At 37.8% G+C, this 18,942-nt stretch overlaps 1 protein-coding gene across 8 annotated transcripts in view; it reads right to left on the bottom strand.

Annotated features, from left to right (window-relative positions):
• KMT2E (lysine methyltransferase 2E (inactive)) overlaps nt 1-18,942 on the bottom strand; it is a 100,886-nt gene that overhangs the window by 15,980 nt on the left and 65,964 nt on the right. For all 8 annotated transcript variants that reach the window (XM_055283534.2, XM_055283536.2, XM_055283537.2 and 5 more), the window contains 3 exons: nt 17,223-17,332; nt 8,513-8,777; nt 7,467-7,565 (listed from right to left, as the gene is read on the bottom strand). In XM_055283534.2, coding sequence (XP_055139509.1) covers nt 7,467-7,565; nt 8,513-8,777; nt 17,223-17,332 — 474 coding nt within the window. The remainder of the gene's footprint in view (nt 1-7,466; nt 7,566-8,512; nt 8,778-17,222; nt 17,333-18,942) is intronic.

Here is an 18,942-nt window from a genome sequence, read left to right as displayed (position 1 = left end):
AGTTTATGGTTTTACAAGAGTAAATACCGAGCATTGTAATTTCCTATAAGCAGTCTGCTTAATAATATCCCCATCATAAAGCAAGACTCCCATCTCCACAAAAAAAATTTAGGCTGGGCGCGGTGGCTTACGCCTGTAATCCCGGCACTTTGGGAGGCCAAGGCAGGTGGATCATGAGGTCAAGAGATCAAGACCATCCTGGCCAACATGGTGAAACCCTGTCTCTGTTAAAAAAACAAAAATTAGCCAGGTGTGGCACGCGCCTGTAGTCCCAGCTACTCGGGAGGTTGAGGCAGGAGAATCACTTGAACCAGGGAGGTGGAGGTTGCAGTGAGCTGAGATTGCGTCACTGCACTCCAGCCAGGTGACAAAGCGAGACTCTGTCTCAGGAAAAAAAAAAAAAGTGTAACATGGTAGCATGTGCCTGTAGTTCAGGCTACTCCAGATAGACACTGAGGCAGGAGGATTGCTTGAGTCCAGGAGTTGGAGGCTGCAGTGAGCTATTGGTCATACCACTGCACTCCAGCTTGGGCAAAGGAGCAAGGCCCTGTCTTTATCTAAAAAAAAAAAAACGAAAAGGAAAGCCAGAGCCCACCTACAAAATCACCCTATTCTTTGGTCTTGAAATAGAGAAATTAAATGATTCCTTGCTCAAAAAAACTTGTTACCGTTTTATATAAGATAAACTTATAAATCTAAAAAGATGGGTAAGATTATTTGTTACCAATAAAAATCTTTCCAAAATAACACGTATGGCTTGTGTGGTGTCTCCATTTCCTCTATCATGTGATGATTGGATTTATACTCATGGCAATCTTTATTATTTTGATACTCGTTTGTTATTCCCTCTACCCCATTATCTACGAAAGCTTCTCCAGAGCAGTGACCTGGCCTTCTTTGCTCATCCGATATTTCAAATGGCAAGCACTCACATTTTTTTTAAATGAGTAAGAACCGTGTGTACATTATGTCAAGCACGTATCACTGTTACTTAAAGACATGTAACTAACTGGAAGCATTTCAACAATTTTGGAAATCTTGAATTTATTAGAAGGCAGCTAAAGCTAATTAACCTCATTTTGTTTGAACTGAGTACCTAATAAAAATAGGTGGCTGGGCGCAGTGGCTCACACGTGTAATCCCAGCACTTTGGGAGGCAGAAGTGGGTGGATCATCACAAGGTCAGGAGTTCGAGACCAGCCTGGCCAACATGGTGAAACCCCATCTCTACTAAAGATACAAAAAATTAGCCAGGCATGGTGGTGGGCACCTGTAATCCCAGCTACTTGGAAGGCTGAGGCAGGAGAATCACTTGAACCCGGCAGGCAGAGGTTGCGGGGAGCCAAGATTGCGCCACTGCACGCCAGGCCTGGCGACAGAGTGTGACTCTGTCTCAAAAAAAATGAAAAATAAAAATAATCAGGTTCCCTTTCACTAACACCACAATGTCAATTACTCATCTTTAGAAATAAAATTCCCAGTCTCTACAATTAGAGAAAACAGGACCTTACAAAAAAAATCAGCATCAACTGAAAACAGAACAGGGAGTTGGATAACATCTCAAATCCTGTCACCAGATGACTTTTCTGGCAACAAATTTATCCTATTTTATTATTAAAGCACTGCATCTTCTAAAGTGATTTTCTAAATGAAGTCAGTCAAGTTTTCCTAGAGACATTTAGTAACAGCATGGATTCTGTAGTGTTTTCCCACAGTGTCTGTTCCACTGAATAACACTCTGGGGGTCAAAGGTGTTATCCACAAGAAACTGCAAGGGTACACAAGTTTAGGAAAATCTGACAATTGTGTCAAGTTTTTAAACACATGTACACTGGGAATCTGAAAAGGAAAGGTATGGTATAGTGCTCATCACAGTAAACTGGTCACGGCTCTTTTTCACAAAGCATCTCAAATTATACTTGCATGGAATACTACTTGATGTGAAGGATGAAAGCCGAGAAAATTGTGGAGAATCCTGCACAATCCAGGGTAAGGCCTCCAGATTATGCATTACCTGAACTACAGGGAAGCTCCATTCAGTTCACATTCATGGGCCTGTATCTGTCTGTCTTTCCTCAAGTGGTTGTTATGAACATTCATTTAGCTCATTTATTGATGGTCGTCTTTTTTGCACACCATTTTTTATTCCCCTAGGAGCCAGGGCTACAACATGAATAAAACTAAGTTTTCTCCCTCATGAAGTTTATACTGTGGTGGTATAAAAATTCTAGACTATCATACCTGTTTGACAAGTCCAGTAATCTCTTGCCTACGTGACTTCCTTGTCATACCCTTTCACTGTTTCTCAAATGTCCGTCCTTTTAAATATGAAGACCACACTGAATCATCTTCTGTGGACTCAATTTTAAGCAATCTGACAATATAGGCCATCATATATTACCAAGATTATATTCCCAAAGTACCTTATGAGGATTATGAAAAATTATTTTGGAAATATTTTAAAACTACAAAGGAGACTGTTTTCATGCCATTATAAATGGTGGAGGAAATGTCTTTTTTTTTTTTTTTTTTTTTTTTTGAGCCTTTCACTATCACCCAGGCTGGAGTGCAGTGATGCCATCTTGGCTCACTGCAACCTCCTCTTCTGGGTTCAAGTGGTTCTCGTGCCTCAGCCTCCCAAGTAGCTGGGATTATAGGCATGTGCCACCATGCCTGGCTAATTTTTGTATTTTTAGTAGAGATGGAGTTTTGCCATGTCACCCAGTCTGGTCTCGAACTCATCGACTCAAGTGATCCACCCACCTTGGCCTCCCAAAGTGCTGGGGTTACAGGCGTGAGCCACCAGGCCCAGCAACAAGTCTCCTTTAGTATTTAAATCTTTCAGAAGTTTTGCTGCTTTTAAAATGATCACTTTAAGCTACAGGTATACCCCCCAGTATCTAATCCCCTTCCACATGTACTGTTTATATGACAAGATTACAGCCACCTAGCCCCACCTCCACAAACATACTAGGAGGACACAGTAGTGCCCTGGTTTTTGGAATCAAGTGAGTATGAACAGTCTACTGTATTTCAGACTACTGGGCTTATGGTAAGATTTTCCTAATGTACAATAACCATGTAGTTCCACATAACTTAGCCACAAATTTGCTTTTGTAAAAGCAGGTAACAACTTCTTAAGGAAAATAAAGACAAAATATAATGGATGGAAAAAGAAAATGTTCATAAAAGAAAAATCCAAAAGGCCAAAAGGGGTAGAGGTAATGGAAATGGAAATGAAAAGGCTTTCCATCTTGGCCACATAAATATTCTTTCATGAAATCTTCATTCCTATTTTGTGTGACCTATAGCCAACTTTATCTCCCTAGTAGCCCTCTCCTCCTCCAAAAACAGCCTATAATCCCAACCAAATATATTTACAGCTCTCTCCAGGATTTCCCCCTGGAAAAATACATTCCATGAAACTCTGTCATAAGCTAACCTGTATTTGGTTAAACCCTACTCAAAAGGTCCATCATAAATATAAATACAAAAATATATTAAATATACATAAATATATGTATTACCTAGAGTTCATGAAACAATCTGATCTCTCCCCAGCTATAAGTTATCTATCATATTTATATCTCCTTCACTTATTGCTGAGTTGCATTTATTTTTGTGAATACTTCTAAAAACAGAGATACTGCCTTATCTTCCATTCTCATTTAAAAAAATGAAGCCAACAACCAAAATACATAAATACCCTGGTGCACTTTTTGGAAATTCAGCATGATTTTAATCGGTGGTATATAAAATTATGTATACAGGTTAAAATTGCCAATTTTGTATTTTTCAAGCTGTACTACAAAAGGATAGGGTGAAGTACAATGGATCCCACTTATTCACAGGGGATACATTTCAAGACCACCAAAGCATGCCTGAAACTGCAGATAGTACTGAACCCTATATATACAGTGCTGTTTTTTTCCTATACATACGTAACTATAACAAAATGGAACAACTATAACCATATACTGTAATGAAAGTTATGTGAATGTGATATCTCTCTCAAAGTATCTTAATATTTTGAACCTCAGTGGGTAACTGAAACCTGGGAAAGCAAACCTGCAGATAAGGAGGGACTACTGTACATTTAAATTTGGTGATTACATGGAGTTTATCTGGGAGGATGTTACTACCGACTCGTATTCCAATCTGATAAATATACATGATACCGAGTCTAGGTGAGCATCTTAAATCTGAAATGCTCCAAAATCCGGAACTTTTTGATGGCCAACATGGTGCTCAAAGGAAACGCTCATTGGAGCATTTCAGATTTTTGGATTTGGGATGTTCAACTGGTAAGTGGAATGCAAATATTACAAAATATTAATCCTGGAAAATTTCTGGTCCTGGAAAAGTAATACTCAACCTGTATCTCCATAATGGTTTGGAAGTCCATCTTGTCACAGGTGGAAATTTAAATCAGTTTGACATAAGTTTCTCAAAAGTAGTATGCTACCATCTTTATTCTACCTAGTTTTAGTTGTCCCTCTTTGTCACTTTTTGACTTGACGTTATCTTTCTGAGTACTGATGTTAATCTAACCAATATAAAAATCAAGACTAGGAAAATAAAAGGTGATTCATTTTAAACTTTTCAAAACCAAATATAATACTAATACTTGGGGGTGGGGAACTCTACTAATTGCTTAGGGATCCTAGGATGCATGTTTTTCATTCTGCTTATTTGACTACATCAAAACATTCTGTAACGCAAACATCAAAGCAAATGAACCAATTAGAAGTAACAATTGCGATGACTTGGAGAGCTATGGGTCAGGAGCCAAGGATTTTTAGATTTTAATTTCATATCCTTTCGAAATACCAAATTAAAGACATTTATACTTTGCAAGTTTTCCACATTTTATTCCCATGAAAAATACTCAGTTTCATATCCACCTTAGTGGCAGATGGCAGAATATATTAAAATGGATATAAAAACTTCGAAGTATTCATCTTACTATAGCATACTAATAAGAAATATCAGGACCAAAAATGGATTCCAAGTAAGTAAGCCAATATACATATATATTTTCTAAGTTCCACCAAGTTTAACATTGAGTATACAATTCTCTTTTTTTTTTTTTTTTTTTGGAGATAGAGTTTCGCTCTTGTTGCCCAGGCTAGAGTGCAATGGCATGATCTCGGTTCACTGCAAGCTCCGCCTCCCAGGTTCAAGTGATTCTCTTGCCTTAGCCTCCCAAGTGGCTGGGATTACAGTCGCATGCCACCATGCCGGCTAACTTTTTTGTATTTTTAGAAGAGACGGGGTTTCATCATATTGGTCAGGCTGGTCTCGAACTCCTGACCTCAGATGATCCACCCATCTTGGCCTCCCAAAGTGCTGGGATTACAGGCGTGAGCCACTGAGTCCAGCAAATATCCAATTTTCTTCTGGCATCTAGAAATGAGGATGTTCTAAGATCCACTAAATTTGTCAGCATTTATAGAAGAATATATATTTAAAGTAGCCCCATATAAATGTTTTTAAACAGAATTCAATCTGAATAAAATTATTGTATTTATGGGCAAAGAACAAACCCCCACTGGTTTTCTGTTTTTGTTTTGTGACAGGGATCTCACTCTGTCATCACCTAGGCTGGAGTGCAGTGGTAGGATCACAGCTCAGTGCAACCTTGACCTCCCTAGACTCAAGTGATCCTCCTGCTTCAGCATCCTGAATAGCTAGGACTACAGGCATGCACTGTCACACCTGGCTAATTTTTCAATTTTTTGTACAGATGAGGTCTCGCTATATTGCCCATGGTGGGTCTCTTAACTCCTGGGCTGAAGTGATCTTCCCACCTCAGCCTCCCAAAGTGCTGGGATTACAGATGTGAGCTACCACGCCTAGCCTATGGTTTTTTTTTATTTCATTTTTTCTCCAAAGTGGTCACTACAGCCCTTAAAGTCAGTTATAAAAGAGGTTCCTCCCACCAGACACATGCCACACACAGAAACAAGTAATGCTCTAAATTGGTTTCCTAAAAATTCCCAGCACAAGGCTGTGTCAGTTGAAGAATAAACAGAATACTAAAAATCAATACTCAATAAAGAGCCATAAGTAACTTGAAAAGGCACACATAACATATATAATTGAATCTCAAAAAAGGTTCAAGATAATCCCTCTAGGTACAAGAATTCCTCCTTTATAAACTCTTCCAATATTTTCTATTTGCTTTTCTTCTAATACCACCTTGTCTCAACAGACCAGTGTTCCTGAAATCCTAAGGCTCTGAAACAGTTCTTCATTGTTTTCAGAATTTTGAGTATCAATAATTCATCAATATTAGAAAACTATCAAGGTGATACAAACAGGCACATATTAAGTAGGTCAACAATGACCAAACCTTTTTTTTTTTTTTGGAGACAGAGTCTTGCTCTGTCGCCCAGGTTGGAGTGCAGTGGCATGATCTCAGCTCACTGCAACCTCCACCTCCCAGGTTCAAGCAATTCTCCCACCTCAGCCTCTTGAATAGCTGGGAATATAAGCCTGGCTAATTTTTGTATTTTTAGTAGAGACGGGGTGTTGCTGTGTTGACCAGACTGGTCTCGAACTTCTGGCCTCAGATAATCCACCCACCTTGGCCTCCCAAAGTGAGTGGTGTGAGCCACCGCTCCCAGCCAACAATGACCCAACTTTCAAACATCCCACCCTTAAATATGTGACGTGAGATTCCATGGAATACAACAACAAAGCCCCGAAAACAGGACACAAAGGACCATACAAAGTAAAGGGGAATGGTGAGCACCTATCATAAGGCCATCAGTCAGTTTGAAAAGTCATTTTCAAATTTTAGAGCATAGAAAGTATACCATATTTTCTTAACTGGCTGATATATCAAATACTAAATTACCTTGACTGATAGATCAAATACTAAATTACCATAATTTGTGAGAAAATATCCTGTCCTAATTTTTACACGGATAAAAGATTTGTAAATAGTACAAGGAATATACATCCTAAATTTATTTTAATGAGAACCTTATTGTATGATAGCAGTGTGAGACTACAGAAATAGTTACCAGTGGTAGGTTTTTTTTTTTTTTTTGCATAAGCAATTTATTTGGTGCTATAGTAAGGTTTAAAGTTCTGTTTTTATTATACTTCAAATCATGAGAGGATACATTTAGCTAATAAAAGACATTCTGAACAGTAATTGTGGCATTAAAATTTATTAATAGTTCAGTGTGGAATTATTAAAATATTAATAGTTATTACTTCCAAAATGTTCATATTTCTTAAATGCCATACATTCTTAAATCTCTAATGAACAACCAATAAAAATACAAGATTAGTGGAATTTATTTAAATGGTAATGACCACACCAAATAAAAATGTTTAATGGCACATCATTCGCTACCTTCAAAGAATAATGTAAAAGCCCATGTAAAGGCAGCAACAATTACCATATGCAGATCAGCTGTCACTAAGCCCAAACTACTGGCTTCCCAACTTACCATCTTCCTTTTCCTTTCTGCAATCTGCTCCTCTGATTCCATTTCTACTTCATTACTAATAGGAGTTTTTTCTTCTATATCATCAATAAAATCTGGTTCCTGAAAAATGGAAATGACTTCTTTATACAAACTATTACTCCATCTATACAACTAGTGACATTAAACTATTTTAATGTCTTTCAACCACAACAAATTCAACATGTAAATATCAGCCTATTTAAATTATTTAAGAAATTTAAAACTGGTTTCCTAATTCAAGACACTTTTCAAAATCATGCAACCAAATACTTTTGCTTTTTAAATTTTAGCCAATCAAGTTTTTATCAATATAGGTCAAATATGGTAGCATGGCCTTACATTTATAGAGTTCCCAAAACATAAACATATAAATTATTTCAGAAAAACCCACAAATACCCAGTGCTCAATAAGTGTTTGTTCAGTTGAAAGTTTAAGGGAAATCATTTCTAGAAGATAGATAGGGCCCTGGAAATGAGCAAAACCTTACTTTCACATTTTAATGATCCCTCCTAACTGTTTTTTGTTTATAGAGGACATATAACAATATATTTACTGGTGGGACAGATAGACTTTGGTCGAACTTTACCCCCAAAATTACCTTATATGTTCTTAGTGAATTTTCTCTCAAAAATTTTATTTGCTGTTATTGTGACATGCTTATAGAATTGATAAGATTACCAGCATCCACATGTTTAAAGAAAGAAAATTTTGCAACTTAAGACTTTAAGTAAGAACATTTATTATGAACATAAAGTGCCATCTAGAAGATTTTTAAAAGTTATGTGTCTTAGGAAAATCTTGTCTGCAATTCTGCAAGGATTTGCTTGCTGAGCTGTTTCTTAATAATTCAACAAATATTGTACAAATTCTAGCAGAACCTGTATTTTACACTTATGAAAACTTCATTAAATGACAGAATGGACTTAAAAATACTTTAAACAATTATACATAGAACAAAGAAGAGGATAAAATATGACAGATTATTTTCCTTTGTTTATTCAATTTCATTGAGAGCAGAGTTCCGTACCTGATTATTTGATACTGACAGTCTCAGTGGAGAAAGCTTTCTTTGTTTAGTTTCTGGGCTCTTCATTTTGTTGGTCGTTCCTTCACAATCCAAAGTAATATTCTGATTTTGTGTATCTTTTTCTTTTGAAATATCTTTGTCTTTTTTTCCTTTTTTCCGTCTGGTCTCATAACCACTATTGATATTTTCCATGGATTCAGAACTACGTTTTAGAACAGGGCACTCTGGGTTTTCTTTGAGGCATGCACAGTCCACCTTGTACTTACTAGAAAGATAACCAGTTAAATATTTATTTCAAAATATAAAACAAAACTGGAGATTTTCTAATCCATTTTAAGCTGCAACTCCACAAAACTGTATGCAATTACTATTAATTATAAGCAATTCTTTTTAGTTATTTACATTCCCAGTTAACTACCACAAAAAATTTTTTTCATCAAAATAATGCAATAATTAGATGTTGATTTCTGACCAGATATTAGGCCTTCAATCATAAGTATAACTAGTACAGGTTGAGCATGCCTTACCTGAAATGCTCAGGACCAGAAGGGTTGTGGATTTTGGAATGTTTGCATATATATATAATGAGGTATATAATGAGGTATCTTGGGGAATGGGATCCAGGTCTAAACACAAAATTCACTCATGTTTCATATAGGCTAAAAGTAATTTTATACAATATATTTAATAATTCTGTGCCTGAAACAAAGTTCTGACTGCACTTTGACTGTGACCTGTCATATGAGGTCAGGTGTAGAATTTTCTACTTGTGGCATCATGTCAGTGCTCAAAAAGTTTAGGATGGCCAGGCACAGTGGCTCTCGCCTGTAATACCAGAACTTTGGGAGGCCAAGGCGGGCAGATCACTTGAGACCAGCCTGGCCAACATGGTAAAACTCTGTCTCTACTAAAAATACAAAAATTACCTGGCCATAGTGGCAGGCACCTGTAATCCTGGCTACACAATAGGCTAAGGCAGGAGAATCGCCTGAACCCAGGAGGCAGAAGTTGCAGTGAGCTGAGATCATGCCACTGCATTCCAGCCTGGGTGACAGAGTGAGACTCCATCCAAAAAAAAAAAAAAAGTTTAGGATTTTGGATTTCAGATTTTTGCATGAGGGATGCTCAACATGTAATATGTTACAGAAGAAGAAAAAAACAAACACATTAAAACTTTGAGTCTTTTAAAGCAAAATGATACTGTGGTTTACACAAAATATTAAGGCAGAAACCATAATTACTTCAGTACCCCAGAGTGCTATATAAAATACTGATCTGAAATGTGACCTACATAAAAAACACTAGGTATAACAAATACTAAACCTCAACTAGTTTGTCTTATCCTTTAAGGAATGATATCAACAACCAGGTTTCTTTAAAAAGCTACCTTGATAAAATTTAATGTTTCCTTTTCACCATACTAAATGTTCCCTATTTCAAATGGAAGCGTGAGAAATAACTGCACTCTGTCTCATCTTCACAGTAAGGATATTACCCCCATTTTACAAGTGAGATTAAAACTCACTGAGGATTAGCATCTTGTCCAGTGTTACATAGTTAATAAGTGGAAGGGACGGCATTTAGATCCAGGTCTGTATGACTCTCAGGTGCATGTACTTTTCAATATCTCTCAACTCTGACCACTTTATCTTTACCACAGCTGCTAAGATGTAGTTCATCTCTATAATACAGGCCAAATGCCCAAACCCCAGTAAAACAATAATACAAATCTCCCACTTTGCATGTTTTAAGTAGTTGAATGTTTGTTCACAATAAGAACAATTTACTTATTAAGTGTCTAATATTCCTAACTCATTTACTTTTAAAACTGCTAGAAAGATTCAAATCCAACTTCCTAATTCTGTGAACCAGGGAGAGAATTCAAACATTTATGGTCCTACCTCCCGCCTCCCAAATCAGGTATTAACAGATACTAGCTTGAAACTCATTCTAGATGTTTGATTTTAGGACAACAGAACTACAAACAATAATGATGGCAACAGCTTTTGTTTATTAAGCACTTTAGGTGAGTATTATTCTTCTTCTCATATACTTGAGGTAATGCAGCACAAAGTGATGAAGAAATTGGTCCAAGGTTATGTAGTAAGTGACCAAGCCAGGATTTGAAACCAGACAGATTACATTCTTAACTTCTATGGGATATGTAATCCCACAAAGCATTGAGCAAAGAACTATGCTAAATCTCCTACCTTCTAGAGGAGAAAGGACTAAAAACGATATGATAAATCTGACTGCAATAATCAGTAGAAAGGGATACTAAAGGGAGAGGGATTTCACCAAGAGAAAATATAATGAACATTTTAAAAACTTCATTTAAAAAGAATACCACACAAAGTTTAAAAATATATAGAATAAGAGGAACTGAATTGCTTATAACCCAAGACTACAGAATATATAAAGAACTTCTGGGAAAAAAAAAAAAAAAAAAGAGAGAAAACAGCTACCCAAAAGAAAGACGGACAGATAATACGATCAGGCAATTCACAAGAGAGAAATCCAAATGACAATATAGAAAAAGACCTCTGGGAGGCTGGGCATGGTAACTCACGCCTGTAATCCCAGCACTTTGGGAGGCCGAGGCAGGTGGATTGCCTGAGCTCAGGAGTTGGAGACCAGCCTGGGCAACACGGTGAAACCCCGTCTCTACTAAAACACAAAAAATTAGCCAGGCGTAGCAGTGTGCGCCTGTAGTCTCAGCTACTCGGGAGGCTGAAGCAGGAGAATTGGTTGAACCCAGGAGGCGGAGGTTGCAGTGAGCCGAGATCGCGCCACTGCACTCCAGCCTGGGTAACAGAGCAAGACTCCATCTCAAAAAAAAAGAAAAGAAAAAGACTTCTGCATTAATGAATAATCAAGGAAAATGGTAAATAAAAATATTAATATAAAGAGATACCATTCAACATAAGCTAGCATATATATACTATATATATAAGCATATATATAGCATGTATATGCTAATATTTTATTATATACCACTCCACATGAGCTAGCATATATATTGTCACATATATAGCACATATGCTATATTATATGTTATATATTATGTATTATATATGCTATATATTATATATGCCATATATAATATATATTATATGCTATATATATTTGCCAACAAATAGCATATATAGCATATATGTAATATATTACATATTAATATTACATATACCATATACAGCATACAATATATAATTTTATATATAGCATATATGCTATAATATATATTAGCATATATATGCTATATATAAGCATATGCTTATATATAGCATATATGCTGTAATATATAATATATACTATATATGCTAGCTCATGTGGAGTGGTATATATATTTTATATATAGTATATATTTTTATATATTATATTTACTTTATTTTATATATATTTATATATTTTTTTCTTTATTTTACTTATATTTTTCTTTATTTTTTGAGATGGAGTCTCGCTCTGTCACCCAGGCTGGAGTGCAGTGGTGCAATATTGGCTCACTGCAACCTCCACCTCCCAGGTTCAAGTGATTCTCCCGTCAGCCTCCTGAGTAGCTGGGATTACAGATGTGCACCACCACACCTGGCTAATTTTTGTATTTTTAGTAGAGATGGAGTTTCATCATGTTGGCCAGGCTGGTCTCGATCTCCTGACCTCAAGTGATCTGCCCACCATGGCCTCCCACAGTGCTGGGATTACAGCCGTGAGTCACAGCAACCAGCATATATTTTTAAAGTCTTAGAGTAAAGAAGTACAGCAAGGCAATAAATTACTTAGGAAACTGGTACAAGCTTCTTAGACATTCACTCACATCTGGCAAAAACTCATGCTGTGCACATTCTACAATCCAGCAATTCCACTCCCATGTCCCTACCATGGAGAGAACATGTACATACTATGTTCCTACCATGGAGAGGACATGTACACACATGCAGACATCTTCAGAAAGCCCTAGGAGCATTCTTTTGTCAATATAAAGGTCAATAGTGAAATGGATAAATACCATAGGCAATGAAAATAAATGAACTATAGGTACACACAATGCAGGTTAATCTCATGTAATAAATGAGAAAAAAATGCAAAGGAACACAGCAAGTCACAATTTACATAAAAGTTTAAAAATATACAAAATTCTAGATACTATTTGCCAACAAATACAGACATAGTAAAATGTTAAAGAAATCAAATTAAAGGGCTGGTCGTGGTGGCTCATGCCTGTAATCTCAACACTTTGGGAGGTCGAGGCGGGCGGATCATGAGGTCAGGGGATAGAGACCATCCTGGCTAACACGGTGAAACCCCGTCTCTACTAAAAATACAAAAACAAAATTAGTCAGGTGTGGTGGCGGGTGCCTATAGTCCCAGCTACTCAGGAGGCCGAGGCAGGAGAATGGCATGAACCTGGGAGGTGGAGCTTGCAGTGAGCTGAAATCGTGCCACTGCACTCCAGCCTGGGCGACAGAGCGAGACTCCGTCTCAAAAAAAAAAAAAAAAAAAAGAAAAAAAAAAATTAAAGATAGCAGTTAGTGAAGGAGGGAAGACAGATGCAATGTGGCTGCTAAACGTTAAGGGGCTTCAATGGATAATGTTTTAATTTCTTAATTTGAGAAGTACATGGGTGTTTGTATTATTATTTTATTTTATTTTTGAGATGTTTTGCTCTTGTTGTCCAGGCTGGAGTGTAGTGGCACAATCTCGGCTCACTGCAACCTCCGCCTCCCAGGTTCAAGCGATTCTCCTGCCTCAGCCTCCCCAGTAGCTGGGATTACAGGCATGTGCCACCATGCCCAGCTAATTTTGTATTTTTAGTAGAGACGGGGTTTCGCCATGTTGGCCAGGCTGGTTTTGAACCCCTGACCTCAGGTGATCCACCCGCCTCAGTCTCCCAGTGTGTTGGGAATACAGGCATGAGCCACTGCACCTGGCCGGGTGTTTGTATTTAATTGTTTACATTTTTCTATTAAATTTTTAAAAACTGAAAACAAGTTTCCATACTGCTGACCCTTGAACAACACAAGTTTGAACTGTGCACATATACATGGATTTTTTTCAATACATATATTGGAAAAATGTTTGGAAATTTGCAACAATTGCAACAATTTGAAAAAACAGATGAACTATGTAGCCTAGAAATATTAAAAAAAGAAAAACGTATGTCAAGAATGAATATGCGTGTAGATAGTAGTCTATTCTATCATTTATTACCACAAAATATACGCAAATTATAAAAAGTTAAAATTTATCAAAACCTATGCACACACATACAGACCTTACACGGTGCCATTCACACTCCAGTCATGTAGACGTATTATTAAATCATAACTATATAAAACTAACTGTAGTACATTCTGTACTACTATAATAATTTTGTAGCCACCTCCTGTTGCTATTGTGGTGCCTCAAGTGTTGGGAGTATCTATGTAAAATGCCATGTGACACATGCCCAGGAGCAGTTCATCTCTCAGTAAATTGTGTATGGCAATAAAAAGTGATCTCTTGTGGTTCTCACGAATTCTTCACAGTCTTTAGTGCAATACTGTTTTTTTTTTGTTTTGTTTTGTTTTGTTTTGTTTTTTGAGACAGTCTTGCTCTGTCACTCAGGCTGGAGTGCAGTGGTCCGATCTTGGCTCACTGCAACCTCCACTTCCCGGGTTCAAGCAATTCTTCTGCCTCAGCCTCCCGAGTAGCTGGGATTACAGGGGCCTGCCACCATGCCCGGATAATTTTTTCTATTTTTAGTAGAGGCGGGTTTTCACCATGTTTGCCAGGCTGGTCTTGAACTCCTGGCCTTAAGTGATCCACCTGCCTTGGCCTCCCAAAGTGCTGGGATTACAGGTGTGAGCCACCTCACCTGGCCAATACAGTAAATTTTGAGAAACACCTATGTGACCTATACAAAGTGCCACTAGTGATGCTGGAAGTGCTCCCGAGAAGCAAAGAAGTTATCACATTGCAAGAAGTTGTTGAATTGCTAAAGATGTATGGTAGATTGAGGTGTGCAGCTGTAGTTCTCCACCATCTCAAGATAAATGAGGCTGGGCGCAGTGGCTCACGCCTGTAATCCCAGCACTTTGGGAGGCCGAGGTGGGCGGATCACCTGAGGTTGGGAGTTCGAGACCAGCCTGACTAACATGGAGAAACCTCATCTCTACTTAAAAAAAAAAAATACAAAATTAGCCGGGCGTGGTGGTGCGTGCCTGTAATCCCAGCTTCTCGGGGGGCTGAAGCAGGAGAATCACTTGAACCCGGGAGGCGGAGGTTGTGGTGAGCCGAGATCGTGCCATTGCACTCCAGCCTAGGCAACAAGAGCAAAACTCCGTCTCAAAAAAAAAAAAAAAAAAGATAAATGAATCCAGCATAAGTACCATTGTAAAAAATAGTAATAAAAGGAAATTCGTGGAGCCATCACCACAGCTGGGCTGCAGAATGTGAAAACCATGCACTTTTTGCAATATACCTTTTTATCTTGTATTGCAAATGAAGCTTTTATGTGGGTGCATGCGTGCTATATAAGAAAGACATACCTACAGACCCTAATATGTTTCTAAAAAAGTGAAGTCATTAAATGACAACATAAAAGGAATATGAAAGATCTAAAGTTGGAGCATTTAATGCCAGTAATATATGGTTTGATGATTTTAAAAAGAGGTCTAGCTTAACAGGCAAAGCCACTTCTGCTGAATAAGAGGCAGCAGATGAGTTCTGAGACACCATTAAGAAAATAACTGAGGAGAAAGAATATCTGCCTGAAAAGTATTTTAATGCAGACACAAATGTCCTATTCTGGGGGGAAAAAGCCATAAAAAGACATTTATTAGTAAGGAAGAGAAGGAAGCACAAGGATTTAAGGCAGGAAGGGACAGATTAACTCCAGTGTTTTGTGCAAATGCATTTGGGTTTATGATCAGGACTGCCCTTATCTATAAAGCTGCTAAACCCAAGCCTTGAAGGGAAAACAAATGCCAGCTGGCCAGTCTTTTCGTTGTACAAGAAAACCTGGAGGAGAACCCTTTTTCTGGATTGGCACCATTGATGCTTTGTCCCTCAAGTCAGACAACAGGTAGCTAGGAAGGGACTGCCTTTTAAATGTCTTTTGATATTGTGCAATGCCCCTGGCCACCCAGAACCCTATGAGTTCAACACTGAGGGCATCAAAGTGTCTCTCATTCAGCCTCTAAATCAAGGAGTGATAATGGCCTTTAAGGCTCATTACACACAGTACTCTATGGAAAAGAATGTCAACACTATAGAACAGAACCCTGAAAGAGAAGATCATGAAAGTCTGGAAGGACTATACCATCAAAGATGCCATCATTATAGAAAAAGCTGTGAAAGCCATCATGCCTGAAACAGTAAATTCCTGCTGGAGCGAACTGTGTCCAGATGTTGTGCATGACTTCACAAGATTTACAACAGAGCCAATCAGAAAAATCATGAAAGAGATAGTGGTTATAACAAAAAAGGTGGGGATGAGGGAAGAATACAGATACGGATCTCAGAGAAATTCAAGAGCTAACAGACACCACACCAAAGAAATTAACAGAAGATGCCTAATGGTGATGATTGCTTCCAAACCAGTGCCAGATGATGAGAAAGAAGATGTAGAAAAAGTGTGCCAAAAAACAAATTTACATTAGACAATCTGGCAGAAGGGCTCCATTGTTTTCAAGACTGTTTTTTACTTTTTTATGATATGGACTCTTCTATGATATGGGCACTGAAGCTAAAGCAAATGATGTAAGACTGGCACCATATAGAAACATTTTTAGAGAAATGAGAAAGCAAAAAAGACAGGCAGAAATTACTAATGTGTTTTCACAAAATTACACCATATGTGCTTCCCTCTCCTGCCTCCCCTTCTACTACCTCTTCTCCCTCTGTCACCCCTGAGACAGCAAGAGCAACCCCCACCCTTCCTCCTCAGCCTACTCAACATGAAGATGAGGATGAAGACCTTTACGATAATCCACTTCCACTTAATGAACAGTAAATATATTGTATCTTCCTTATGATTTTCTTAAAAACATTTTCTTTTCTCCAGCTTACTTTATTGTAAGAATACAGTACATGACATACAGAATATGTGTTAATTGTCATTGGTTAACACTTCCAGTCAACTGTAGGCTATTAGTAAAGTTTCTGGGGAGTCAAAACGTATAAGCAGATTGTGGACTGTGCAGGCAGTTGGTGCTCCAACCCTGCATTGTGCAAGGGCCAACTGTACTGAGATTTATCATTAGTTTTTTACTAGTGTTTCAGAAAAATAGTTCTTAGAGTTTCTTTGTAGGATCTCCAACAAACCCTTTTAATTTATACTGCAAAGAAAATTTTCTTTTGTTTTGAGGGGCAAAAGACAAATTATTCATTCATACTGATTAACGAAATAAACTGTATCACTAAAATTATATCCCCTAGAAGAAGAAAAAAATTCTCACATAAACAAGGTCAGTGTTGTATGGCTGAATTAGGGTTGTTATAATTACTGTGAACATTTACATTACAATAATAATAAAGGAAAATGTAGAAATGAAAAGTAGGAATGCTATAATAGAGGCTGATACTAAACTTCTGGTTTTCAAGTACTTTTAACTGATTCATGATAGATAAAAATAAAAAGCTATAAAAGTAATGACAATACCTAAATTATTACAGGGACATTATGGAACTATTTTCAAACAACAGATGACATTTATAGACTTGAACTTACCAATTCCCATAGTCAAAATCAAAGGCAATAGTAATTTCAGTTCCCTTTGGAATACTGTGTATAGAATAAATATAAAGATGTATGGTTCCATCTTGAATTTCATGCCTCACCTATAAGTTAAAATAATTGTACATTACCATAAATTACTTTCTGCCTTCAGAAGCATCAGCCTGCAATTTTGAAAATTATTCTTTTCAAATTATTTCACAAACACAACCTGGAAAATATGTCATTAATGACAAAGCTTGTAACTATCTATCAGTGGTTATCAACTGGGAAGGTTTTTCAATCATATACCGCTACCCACTGCCACCCCAACCCCTAGAGCCCACAATGTGGCATCAAAATAATAATAATAATAATACTGTATTTCATCAATTCTTCTTATTTGTATTTTTATTTTTTTTGAGACGAGTCTCGCACTTTCGCCCACGCTGGAGTGCAGTGGTGTGATCTCAGCTCACTGCAAGCTCCGCCTCCCAGGTTCACGCCATTCTCCTGCCTCAGCCTCCAGAGTAGCTGGGACTACAGGCGCCTGCCACCATGCCCGGCTAATTTTTAGTAGAGATGGGGTTTCACCATGTTGGTTAGGCTGGTCTTGAACTCCTGACCTCAGGTGATCCACCCACTTCGGCCTCCCAAAGTGCTGGGATTACAGGTGTGAGCCACTGTGCCCCCTTCTTAGGTTTGATGAATGCAATAATGGTTGAGCAAACGCTACTTTTCTATGACAAGACACTATTCTAGATACTTCACATGTATTAACTCCTTCAGTCTTCATATCACCTTTTTACAGATAAAACTGAGGTTACAAAGCTAGTAAGTCACAGAGAAGAAATAAATTTAAGTCTGGTTCCAAAATCTGTACTCTTAGCTGGGTGCAGCAGCGCATGCCTATAATCCCAGCTACTCTGGAGGCTGAAGCAGAACAAACACTTGAGCCCAGGAGTTCCAGGCCAGCCTGGGCAACATGGCAAGATCCTGTCTTTTAAAACAAGAAAAGAGAGAGAAAAAAAAACAAAAAACCTACATTCTTGGCTGCAACATTATATAATTACAAAACTAAAAATCTTCATTTTGGCATGTAAAAAAACCAACACGATTTTCTACTCCACACTAAAATATAACATTATTAAAAATTTTACAGTAGAACATACAAAATCTACTTTAGATTTTAGCTTTGTCATTTAACTTAAATCATAGCATGTATTGAGCCATAAATAGAGCTTCTAAGATAGAAGGAAAGTCGTCCAGTATGAGGCCGGACCTGGTGGCTCATGCCTATAATCCTAGCACTTAGGGAGGCCGAGGCAGGAGGATTGCTTGAACACAGGAGCTCCAGACCAGCCTGGACAACATAGGGAGAATCCAACTCTACAAAAAATTAAAGAATCATTAGTTAGGCATGGTGGTACATGCCTGTGGTCCCAGCTACTCAGAAGTCTGAGATGAGAAGATAACTTTACCTCCAAAGGGCCCAGGAAGTTGAGGCTCCAGTGAGCCATGACTGCACCTCTGCACTCCAGCCTAGGCAAGACCCTGCCTCAAAAATAATAATAATAACAATAACAATGGTTTAAAAAGTCCGGGCAGGCTCATGCCTGTAATCCCAGCACTTTGGGAGGCTAAGGCAGAAGGATCACTTGGCCCAGGAGCTGGAGACCAGCCTGGGCAGCAAAATGAGACTCCCATCTCTGCAAAAATTTAAAAAATTAGCTGG

The sequence above is a fragment of the Symphalangus syndactylus genome, chromosome 6 (assembly GCF_028878055.3).
Source record: "Symphalangus syndactylus isolate Jambi chromosome 6, NHGRI_mSymSyn1-v2.1_pri, whole genome shotgun sequence".
NCBI classification, from domain to species: domain Eukaryota; kingdom Metazoa; phylum Chordata; class Mammalia; order Primates; family Hylobatidae; genus Symphalangus; species Symphalangus syndactylus.
The sequence above is the reverse complement of the archived record's forward strand: the minus strand, read 5'-3'. Positions and strand labels throughout refer to the sequence as shown.